At 36.4% G+C, this 12,046-nt stretch overlaps 2 protein-coding genes across 2 annotated transcripts; both read right to left on the reverse strand.

Moving 5' to 3' along the window:
- Positions 1-63: 63 nt before the first annotated feature.
- On the reverse strand, positions 64-1,296 carry LOC306866115 (small ribosomal subunit protein eS25). The gene is made up of 5 exons (XM_079411139.1): positions 1,265-1,296; positions 858-950; positions 544-727; positions 234-332; positions 64-124 (listed from the first exon to the last, which is right to left on the reverse strand). The coding sequence occupies exons 1-4, from the start codon at positions 1,265-1,267 to the stop codon at positions 238-240; spliced, it is 375 nt and encodes a 124-aa protein (XP_079267265.1). The 5' UTR covers positions 1,268-1,296; the 3' UTR covers positions 64-124; positions 234-237.
- Positions 1,297-2,525: 1,229 nt separating this feature from the next.
- Positions 2,526-7,986, reverse strand: slc37a4b (solute carrier family 37 member 4b). The gene is made up of 10 exons (XM_079410129.1): positions 7,930-7,986; positions 6,801-7,218; positions 6,145-6,377; positions 5,118-5,370; positions 4,608-4,763; positions 4,432-4,517; positions 4,058-4,171; positions 3,891-3,956; positions 3,650-3,788; positions 2,526-3,552 (listed from the first exon to the last, which is right to left on the reverse strand). Exons 2-10 carry the CDS (start codon positions 6,946-6,948, stop codon positions 3,386-3,388), a joined length of 1,362 nt encoding a protein of 453 aa, XP_079266255.1. The 5' UTR covers positions 6,949-7,218; positions 7,930-7,986; the 3' UTR covers positions 2,526-3,385.
- Positions 7,987-12,046: the final 4,060 nt, after the last annotated feature.

The following is a 12,046-nucleotide window of genomic DNA, read 5'->3' on the forward strand; positions in this document are numbered from 1 at the left end:
TCTCAAAATTATATGAATACAACATAGGTACATATTGACTTTGAAGAAATGCACAGACACAAGTTTCCTTTTGTGGTTGTTTATTTACCTATACAAAAGACCATAACTCAAGCCAAGGTGGGATCTGAAAAAGAGATGAATAAACATTCAATACAGGAGAGCAGTAGACGAAACAACATTAGCTGACACAAGACATCAAATATGAAAATGAGCTGTTATGAGTTGATAATCACCATGTTATGCCTCCTTCTCTGGAGCTACCTCATCTGTGCCCTTGGTGTTTCTGGTGTAGATCAACTGAGCTCTGTGCTTGGACACCAGCTTGATCAGACCTGACAACGATAAACAAAATATCACTCCATCATGGATTCAAAATAAAGCTAGAGACATCTCTGAATGCGTTAACTGAAAAAAAAATCAGGGAACACTTTAAGTAATAATTTCTGTATAAGGGGTTTGGCTGACAAAAAGCCCTGCCATATGAGATGTACACAAACAGTTTGTGAATCAATCACATTCACTGTTAGAGCATCAGATGATCACCTTTGCTGAGCAGCTCCTGCAGGGCAGCCCTGGCCAGCGAGCCCCTGATCTTCAGCCTCTCAGAGACCACAGCAGGTGTGATGAGCTTGTAGTTGGGAACTTCTTTGTACAGCTTGTCATAAGTGGCCTTGTCAAAGAGGACCAGGTTGTTCAGCTTGTCCCTCACCTTTCCTTTGGACCACTTCTACTCAAGACCAAATACAGGAAAATTACAATCCATGCATGCAATTACAGCATGAAGTCGCAGTTAATGACTTAAAAAGGACTGACAGGTATCTTAAAATATGTAAAATACTTTTAACTGTAGTATTTACCTTCTTCTTTGCTTTGCCTCCGGATTTGTTAACAGGATCCTTGTCCTTTTTGGACTTGCCCGCATCTTTCTTCTGCTTCGAATCCTTGGGCGGCTAGACAGTCAAAGAAAACTCATTTCAATCACATACATAAATAAAAGCGCATTTTAATAATTACACGGTTGGCGTTTTAAAAAAAAAAGCACTGTGTGGTAATGAGGTGCGCGTGTGTTCAGGCCTCGCGCACGATGCGGCAACACTTCATACAAAATAATCACACACAAACGCTGAAATGGCCCAATAAAGCCACATTATGTTATTCATCATGCTTTAATAAGTATGACAGTGTTGTTATAATACGGCTATTACACGTGAGAAGTGGGTAAAAGTGCTATTTTCTAACATCAGGGAGTCGCTCGAGCACTCACCATGCTGAGGTGTCGCGAGCTGCGGAAGAGAAAGGAAGTGGTGCACGCGCACGTCCGCTTTGTCCGCGTGCACTTCGACTCGTGCTGTCTATGCGCTCAGTAGTTCACGGTCGCCACCTGCAGGACTGGAGCGAGTGCGGCTATCCTATAGACACTTTAGAGAACTACCTTCCTCTAAATATAAACACTGTGACATTATTTACCCGTTTTAAAAGTGATAGTAAATAACTGTTTAATGTTACAAGCAGGATCGGATCTGCGAGTGGACCTGACAGTTTTTTTATTATACAATTTAACTTTTAAATTCTTCATTAATCACTTTAAATGTGATTTGTGTCATCATTTGTTTCATTAGAACTATATAGTGACAATAGTAATATGCTAATTAGCTTTGATTCCAACTAACAGCAGCTAGAAAACAACCACCTAAGAGGAAATTTGGATTACGACGAAATGATCATCATCTTAACACAGATGAATACAACTGTTTCGAACAGACATCAGTCATTAAAGGTAAGCTTATATGGAATAGTTTTTAGAGTCTGGCCTGCAGCCAATCACAGACCAGAGGCCTTTAACCACTCGCTGCTCAAAACACTGTTTTTTGTTCAGTGGTGAATTATGATGGCTGAAAATTCAGTTTTGCCAACACAGGAATAAATTACATTTTAAAATAAGACTTATTTTAAATAGTAATAACACAATATTTTAGTGCTGTCAAATGATTAATCACGATTAACTGCATCCGCAATAAAACACACATATACAATATACATTTTGAACATATTTACATGTGTATTCATATAATTTATATTATGTATAAACATATTTAATATGTAAACATAACATATTTTCTTAAATATATACATGCATGTACGTGTTTATATATATATATACACACACACAAATATACACCATACACTCACATATATTATGTAAACAAAAACTATTATTTTTGGATGTGATTAATCGTTTGACAGCACTATTTACAATATTACTACAATATTACTGTTGAACTGGATTTTTGATCAAATAAATATAGCTTTGCCGAGCATAAGAGACTATACAGTTATTTAGTTAATTCACAATAATTGTGCCATTTTTCATCTCAATGGTAAAAAGTGACCCAGTGTAACTGAATTCACCCATATGTTTTAAATTAACACACCTTAAATATATAAAACAAGATATCTCACAGCACATGCAAAACTATACTAAAATGATAAAATAACCAAAATAAATAAAAAATAAAGACAGGAAAAAAATATCAAGACCAATGTTTAAAATGATGCGAAAGGACACATAAGCAACAACTTAGTGACAAACTTTTATACTACATTTTTACACCTTTATACATCATAAAGGATATTGTTGTTTGCATTAAATTAGTATGAATTGGGTTCATATTTCAAAAATAAATAAATATTTTTTTTGCAGTAACACTGAAGGCAAAAGTATAGGTATTTAAAGTGCAAAAGAACAATTATGTAAGAGTCTGTAGACTGGAAAAAGATGATCCTCAATTCAGCACATAACTACAGCTCTAAAAGCTTGTGATAAGTTAAACAACATTCAGGTGAAACAAATAATGTTAATATTTACTAAGAAAGTAAACAATTTTCCATACTTGTGTGTAAACATTTCTGTTCTTACAGTAATACAAATTCTGTTCTTCTGAAAGATGTAGAGTGGAGACACTGAGTCTCTGAAGTGTGTGAATGTTGTGATATTGCTGACGAATAAGCTTAAGAAAAAATTCTAAATGAAAGTTAAAAATCAATTAAAAAAAAAAGAAGTACAACAGTAACACTGACATTAAAGCAGTTCCTTATAAGGACAGTCAAAAGAAAAATCTGTTATCATTTACTCACCCTCATGTCATTCCAAACGTCCTTAGTATGGACAAATAATACAATGGAAACAGAAACTGTTTGGTTATCACAAATTCTTCAAAATATCTTATTTTAAGATTCCTTATTTAAGTTTAGAAAGACATGAGGATGAGTACATAATGACAGAATGTTTCATTTTTGGGTGGACTATCCCTTTAAGTACAGATGTCCTTACTGAGTGCTGTCACATTGGCCGGGCTCTCTGATATGATCATATTTAATAGGAGGATTAGTCCATCTTTTTAGCCACACGGCCCATTTTTGTGCGCATGTTACGCACAAAGAAGAAACAAACTGTTGTTACAGCACAGGCGACCTCTGCTACCCAGAATGCCGTGTCCCAGCTGTACCGTTTGGCAATGGTGCTGAATGGCAGGCCAGCAATGAATGCACCAACTGAAAGAAAAAAAAAACAATCAGGAATTTATGGTTCTATATTATGGAGCATTTTATCTTAATGCATTTTGTCATGAAACAGTTCCTGCTGATTTACCATTTGCCATCAGAGCTACAATGGCATGTGATGTCCCACAGAAATTGGAGGGGGCGCTTTCACTCGCAATCACCCCAAACAAGGCAATTGGTCCGTATGAGGAAAATCCAAATGCAGCACCGAGAATCAAAATCCAAAGCTGCAGAACAGAAATTGTTGTATTAGACACCATTAAAGCAAAAAAAAATAAAAAAAACATTGAAGATGGTTAATAAGTTAAAATATCAATTTTTGGATATACCTCTTTCTCTGAGACACCAGTGAGGACTGAAACTGGATGGAGTGCCAAAACCCATAGTGGAGCTTCCTGAGAAACCACACATGATGATTTAACCAACACAATAAAGCAAAAATGCACATATAGATTTTACTTTGGGTTTTTTTCTTAGATATAAAAAAACAAAACACCTCTGGGGTCTCTGGTGTGATGGTAACCCGGAAGAGGTACATGGACACAGCCATGCCTGCCATCATCATCAGGAGTAGCCCATGGCGAGGATTACCATAGGTACCCAGCCCTTGCTGTAAAACAGGAAGTCACCATTTAACAGATGACATGATCTCTATTTATAAATTGCAAATTTATCCCATAATGAAGATGCACCAATATAGCAATTAAGGGTGATTGTAAATTACAAATTAAAGGAATAGTTCACCCATATCCAAGTATGAGGATTTGCTGAAAATGTAGCCTAGTAGACTCACCGTCAGGCCATCCAAGATGTAGATGAGTTTTTGAGTGAACTATTCCTTTAATGTATTTTACTGTAAATTGAACCCACCCTAGCCACAGCCCTGTCAGACAGATAACCAGCTCCAATGCTCCCAAAAAACCCACCAACTTCCAGGGCACTCATGTATGAGCTGCCTGTAGAAAATAAACAAGCACGTTAGCATCCTCACACAGGCCATAAACAACACCGAAAACTTCACGATAAACATAGAGTACCAGACTCACCCATCATAGCAGACTGGCCTTTTTCCTGCATGAGGAACAGCTGACCCCAGTCAGTGCAGGCGATCTTTACTCCAAACACAACCAGGTAGCCAGCAGATAGCACCCAAAGATAAGGAGACAGCAGGAACTCTTTTAGACTGCTTTCATCATTAGGGCCTGGAAAAAGAGTGAAGACTGAGTGGATTGACACGAGCAGTAGCCAGTAACAAACATACATAATTTAAATTGCATAAATAGAAAAACAACAAACATATATTATTCACTACCATTCAAACGTTTGGAACGTTTTTTATGTTTTTGTAAGAAATTTTTTTATACATACCAAGGCTGCACACAGTAAAATTGTGAAATGTTATGGCAATTTAAAACGTTGTATTCAAATATTTTCTAAAATGTAGTGTATTACTGTGATGGCAAAGCTGAATTTTCAAAAAATATATGTTTCTCTTCAGCGATAGATTAGAAAACAACTAGATGATCTAAGCATTAGATTATATACTGCTTTCTTACCTCCTTTTTTCCCTTTGCCCTTTTTAGCGCCAGGCACAATATTGGGCAACCCCACGTCACTGGGTTCGTTCTTTACCGTCAGAAAGCAAAAGACAGCGACAGTCATGCAGATCACCCCAGACATGGACATGATGAGTCTCCAATTATAGTACTGAACCAACACTGTAGTGATGATGGGTCCCAGACTACCTGCCAGGTTCATACTGCAGCACAGGATGGCCCACCATGTCCCAAACTGAGACGGTTCAAACCACTGAAACAAGGCCAGTACAAGGACATTTGAATAAAACTTTTCATGGAAAACCAATAACACAATGTCAGCACGGGATAAAGTGTAAAAATGGCCATTTAATTTATGTTTTAGTGTTATTTACTAGTATTTAAAAGCTATATTTCTAGAAAAGGTTTTTAGTTTCTTTATGAAACCCAGGGTGCTTGGACAATGTAGCTACACAGATCAAAACTGCTCAAAAATGTTGTATAAAGCAAATAAAACCTCCTTTGGGATGTTCTTGAAGTGAAAAACATCATAAAATGAAAAGAAATTCTAAAAATGCAAGTTTTCAGGACTAGGGTTTGGTGTAGTCTACAATCGTAATTACATTTTTAATATTAATTTATTCATTTTTCATCTAAAAAGACATCATAATATCCATAAATAAATCTGAAATGCAAGTAAATAACATTTAGTTCATTAAAGTCTAAGAGCAATGCCTGTTAATGACCATTATGCATTTGATCACCCACTGAAATTTATGTAATACTCAATGACATTAATTTTATTGCAGACCAACAAGTGCTTCGAGGTTGGTCAGGCACAGATAACTACTGCTGGTTGCTTTAATTAGATTTAAGTGTATCGTAATGCTCCCAGCTTGACACCACAAGTATGTGGCCGGCATCAGCTGTTGCATCTAGAATACATGCTGCAATCCATCAGCGTGAGCCGTGAGGTCAGCAGTTAGAATTGCCAACACTGGAAGACAGGTGCATATTGATGGATTTAAAGGTAAAGGGTCAGCCTTACCTTCCGAAGCACCTTTCCACATGGTGGCCAGCCGAAACCCTGACCAAACCCGTTCACGAACCAAAGCACGGTAAACAGCATGACAGTGGATGACCAGGAAAAGGCAATGTTTATGGCGCCCACAATGAAGAGCCCGATGGAGAAGAGCCAGCGAGCGCTGATCTGGTCTGAAAGCACTCCACTGATAAACTTGCTGATAGCGTAGGCCAGAGTCTGGCTGCTGGTGATCAGCCCTGCATCACAGGAAACAGGACAAATCAAGGATGAAATCCTCTGGGTGCTTTGCAGATCTGATTACTAAGAATCGTGCAGCCACCAAATAAATACTGCATTGCATTTCTCAAGATTTCATTTAGGCCTATTTGATTTAAAAAATACAGTTAAACAGTTATATTGTGAACTCTTTTTTATTTTAAAATGTTGAATTTTAAAAAGGCTGTTTAAAAGTTGAAAAGCTGAATTTTCATCAGCCATTACGCCAGTCTTCAGGGTCACATGATCCTTTAGAAATCATTCTAATATGCTGTTTCTTATTATTATCAATGTTGAAAACTGTTGTGCTGCTTTTCAAAAGTTCAAAATGAATTGCTTTATTAATTTTTAAAAACTTACTGATCCCAAATCTTTGTTTTATATGCAGAACACACAACACTCACCAAGTTCTTCTTTATCCAGATCGATCTCCTCCATCACTGATGGCATCAGAAAGGAGAAAGTCTTTCGGTTGAAGTAATACAGCATGTAGCCCACAAACATTGAGATGAATATAACTGTGCGGTAATATCCATAACCTGCTGCTCCCATGTTTGCAGTTGTGAAATTATTAATAAATAAGCAGAAAAGATCAAATAAAAGAAAATTTCAAAAAAGCTGCGTTATCAAGGCCAAAAAGTGTGCTGGATAAAAATCTTTCAGTTCTGATAACCAGTTCTCTCCTGCTGAAACTTTACAAACTTTCAAAAACTGGTTCATTTCATCTGAATTCGAAGGAGGGTATTTTCAATTCCTTTCCAGGTTCCCTTAAGTTGCATGGGCGATAGATGGCCCCTCTTCAGCTGGCATTCAGTGATGTACCTGGAAAACATCTCAGAGTTAGTTTACTTTAGTTTCTGTGCAAGTTACTTGCTGCATCCAAATACATCTGAGCAAAATCAAAGCACCAGCATTATTTAGACTTTCAAAACTCATAACAAATCTCTCCAAACTGGAGTTTCATGAGGTTATCCACACTTTCCACAGACCTTGTGAAGTCTAAATGCTAAAGGGCTACTTGAGTGGCCATGGTGCATGTAAGGGGGGATTTGAACCCGATATGCATTTGAAACATGATGCAGGTGTCAAGGGAGCATCACTTGCAAGAATGCCAAGACACCAGATAAAAATAACGCTGCACATGCTTGCTTCACATTGCAGGTGGACACATGCGCTCTTATTGTAAGAAATGATAAAAGCCGATGACTGTTGTGTTACAAAATAATAATAATAATGATGAAGCCATGTGAATAAAATGATCGTGTTTGATCCTCCAGCGCATTTTACTGCGGTTAGCATGCCCTTGACATCGCGAGCGCGCACTGATACACGCACGAGATTATAAAACCGCAGTAACACTGATTCTGAGTCTGACCTCTACAGCAAGCTTCCTTGGTACCAATAACGTGCAGACTAAACGTATTATGTCATGCTAAGATACATGGAGATAATTCTCTACGTATATATTTATTGTTTAGACAGTTTAATGTTACTTTACTGTTTCATATATAAGGATAAGTGAATAAAATATACCTCCAAGAGTCCGGGCTTCGCGTTCACAATACACGCGATTGCAGGAGCTCCTTCTCTAATCTCTTTTCTGATTGGCTACCAACCTGTCATTTATGGCGCGGTGGGCGGGCTTTTGGTTTCTTACGGTCCTCAGTGTCATATTTGCATAAACTTTAGCTGTAATAGTGTGAATTTTATTGCATTTGTGGAGTAGTTTTAAATTTACTCGAAATTACAGCATTTCAAGAGAAGTATCAGAGGCGTACCAGACCTATACGTCTTTAATTGTTGGACTGAATTGAAATGCATTTGGGGTAAATAGCAATTAAGGCGTGATTGGTACGTTTATATTAATTTCCCGAATAATTGAGAAACAATACCTACATGTCCAATAGTGCTAAAGCACAGATCTGGCCCATCATTGCACTACAACCACTAGAAGGCGCACTTAGAACGCATTATGCTGTCTTGATATATCATAATTGATACATGGACAATTAATATTATGTTATGCTAATATATTTATTATTCTCTTTCAAATAATAGACAAAATGATAACCTCCAGAATTCAAAATAGATTAAATAATTAAATCGTAGATTAAAGGTTTGTAAATTCTGTCCTTCAAATCTAAATTTACATGTCATATTTTTGTCATGTTGTCACTTTTTATTATTGTTGTCACTTATCACCCATGTATTTTAAAATGTTGTAATATTGTACACTTTACTGTTTTCAATTTCGGTTCCATTTCTAATATTGAGTCAAATGATTGTCATATGTTCCACAGTTGTTTCACAGTTTAAATTTCTGCTGAAAAGCATATGCTAAATAATTAAATATAAATGATAAATTATTAAATATATAAATTATAATTAATTAAAATGATTATAATTAAATTATGTAGTAATTCTTTGTAAGTTTATTTATTCTGTCATTATCCCCAGCGGTGTTCTGTTGCAGCACAGGCCTGAGAGAATGAATGACACATAGAGTTGGTGCACAAAGCATTCGCAGCTTTATTCATATTTATAAAAACAATGCCGGCCAGGTCATACAATCAAAGTATTTAGAAGGTACACATTACCTATATGGAAAGGAAATGTAATTACTAATTGTTACTAGTTAGTAAGTTCGAGTTAGCCTACTTATAAGATACAAATAAGATGTTGTAAGTGAGTATGTGTCTGTCTAGCTGTCTAGCAGTCAGTTTCTCACCCAAATTTGCTCAGCGTGTGTATGTGTGTGTGTGTGTGTGAAAAGAGGAAGTACATAAAGTACATCTATATAAGAAATAAAGAGAAAGAGAGTGAAGCTTTGAAAAACTATTTACAATGGCTCCTTTTAAAATTAGTGAAATCAATAGCTCATACTGATCTGATAGGGAACTTGATTGAGGCAGTGCAGCTGCCTGCGAAAGTGGCCGTAGTCAGTGTGAAGGGGCATGCAACAAGAGATTCAGACACAGTAAGAGGAAATCGACTGGGAGGTGCTGCTGCGAAAGAATCTGCTAAAAAACAATGTACAAAGTAAATTGTAAATGCAGAAGTTGCTATGATGACACATAGCCAATTTGCCCTACAGTGTCTTTAGAATATTGCAGAGTCCACCATCAGAGGCTGACTTGTAATTTTGGGCATCAAAAGATGGACTCATGCTTAATCTGTGCAAAGACCAACATCCATTGACCAATATGTCATTCAGCCTTAACATTCCCTGAAGCCCCATTCCAACAACTTAACACATGCCACCTGTCAAAAATGGAAAATATTTCGTAGTTAAAGAGGAATACTGGTTAGAGCAGAAGCCCCACATAGATATGCAAATAATATTTGGTGGCGATTGGCAAATCACAAGACTCTGAAGCTATAATACCAGCAATAGTTGTGACCAGTTTGCAAGTAGAGGTCACTATGAACTGGTTTCCTTTATGAATACCACTCCTCAAATTATTCAGGCCGTCAAGGATGAGTTAAGAGGTTTAAGGTGCTTTTGATAAATGTGACCCTGGACCACAAAACCAGTCTTAAGTGTCAATTTTTCAAAATTGAGATTTATGCATCATCTGAATAAATAAGCTTTCCATTGATGTATGGCTTGTTATGATAGGACAATATTTGCCTGAGATACAACTATTTGAAATGCATATTACTAATCAAAAATGAAGTTGTGATATATAATTACGGTAAGATATTTACGAAATATCTTCATGGAACATGATCTTTACTTAATATCCTATTGATTTTTGGCATAAAAGAAAAATCAATAATTTTGACCCACACAATGCATTTTTGGCTATTGCTACAAATATACCCCAGCGACTTAAGACTGGTTTTGTGGTCCAGGGTCATAAATGATTTTGCTGATGTCTTTAACAAGCTTGCTAATATTGCAAGGTTTCTGTCCCCTTAAAAAAACAGCCTCAGCGTATTGTAGAGTGAAACTCAACCATGAATTATTCAAAGTGGCCATTGTTAATATCTCTTTATCTCTTAACTAGATGTACGCCATGTACTTCCGCTTCACAAGCGTGCTGAGCAAATTTATGTGAGAAACTGAAACCATCCATAGACAGCTAGACAGACATACTCACATTAACACCTTATCTGCAAAATATAGTTATTGTAATTAATGACTCTATTTCTTTTCTATGCATATAGGGTAATGTGTAATTTCTAAATACTTTGATTGGTTGTCTGAGACCTCCGGGCTGGCATTGTTTGTATAAATATGAACCCTTTTCCTGAATAAAGCTGAGAATGCTTTGGCAGTGCACCAACTCTCTGTGTCTGCTCATTTATTCTCTCAGGCCTGCGCTGCAACAGAACACTGCTGGGGTCGCTGACAGAATAAATAACTTTCAAAGAATAAATCTAACAACACTGGGGGCTCGTCCGGGATATTCCTAAAAAACACGGAATATGACTGAAAATCATCCTCCATCAGAGGTAAGATATTTTAATGTTTCCTGTGGTGGTAGGCTTGATTGTTTTCGATTGAAGTGTGCCGTATATGTAGACGACTACCCAGGAGATTCTGTCAGATAAAATTCAATGTTTTAAAAAATCATTTTTCCTGCTGTAATGGTGGAACTTTGAGGAGTGTGACTATATAGAAACTGATAAGTTTGTCTCCCTGGCTATTAATTAGTAAACTCTTGTTTCTGTTTCTAATGTCCACTGCTCTCTACTCCCTGCACACATGAAGTTTACCTGAGTTTGCACTACTACCTGCAGTGTCTTCATACAAAGACAAAACTTACAAGTGTGAAGCTTTATTTAACTGTAATCATGAAGTTTGCATAGTAGTCACGTCTCACGCACTTTAATGTCCTTTGAATGGAACATATACACTCCTTTCGAACTGGAGTCATGGCGGAATATCTTGTCGTGTCCACTTCGCAGGGCACTTACGGTCGAATAGAACAAACCTCTGAAGCAATAAGAGAAACATACAAAATGTGCAGAATGGGGGTCAAAAGGACCAGAATTAAGAACCACTGCTCTAGATTAAGTTCCCTTTGTATTTAAACCCTTACTTTCCCTCAGTTCCTTGTCTGATATTGTTTGTATTTTTGTTGGTTTTCCCCTGCAGACTTATTAAAACTTTCAAAAATTGTTTTACATACTCCTTGTCATACGCATTATATTATACAGTAATCTGGGTTATTCATTTTAGGTAATGTATTCAGACTGCCTTTTAGATTACTTTTTACCTAACCTAAATTTACTATTAAATGTACCATATTTATATAAAAATCAAAGAGAAAGAAAATATATTCCATTATTTGATACCAACATCCTGAAGTGCATTAAAAATTACATTACACCAGGGTTTCCCTAACTGGGGTTAATGTAAGAACTGCAGTGGGCTTGTGAGTTGATAAAAAGCCAATAATTAATTTAGTCATATAAAGGTAAAATAAAAATAAATTATTTTAAAACAAAAACTATCAAAATAAAACATTTGTTTTGTTAAATTATTGAAATATTAACTTCCTCAGGGTCAGGGATATTTCAAGAAAATATTTTATGTCAAAGGGGCTTGTCTGACAAAAATGTTTGGGAATCCCTGCATTACATGAACAAACGATAAACATTAATAAACATCATTACAGCAATAACACATGCCCATAGTCTT

Source organism: Barbus barbus, assembly GCF_936440315.1.
Source record: "Barbus barbus genome assembly, chromosome: 47".
NCBI classification, from domain to species: domain Eukaryota; kingdom Metazoa; phylum Chordata; class Actinopteri; order Cypriniformes; family Cyprinidae; genus Barbus; species Barbus barbus.

Coding starts and splice junctions, on each gene's coding strand:
- LOC306866115 (XM_079411139.1), bottom strand. Junction 728..857: donor GAGGCAAAGCAAAGAAGAAG/GTAAATACTACA, acceptor GGTCTTGAGTAG/AAGTGGTCCAAAGGAAAGGT. Junction 333..543: donor GCAGGAGCTGCTCAGCAAAG/GTGATCATCTGA, acceptor TATCGTTGTCAG/GTCTGATCAAGCTGGTGTCC.
- slc37a4b (XM_079410129.1), bottom strand. CDS start 6,948: ATGGGAGCAGCAGGTTATGGATATTACCGCACAGTTATATTCATCTCA. Junction 5,371..6,144: donor GTGGAAAGGTGCTTCGGAAG/GTAAGGCTGACC, acceptor GCCTTGTTTCAG/TGGTTTGAACCGTCTCAGTT. Junction 4,518..4,607: donor AGGCCAGTCTGCTATGATGG/GTGAGTCTGGTA, acceptor TATTTTCTACAG/GCAGCTCATACATGAGTGCC.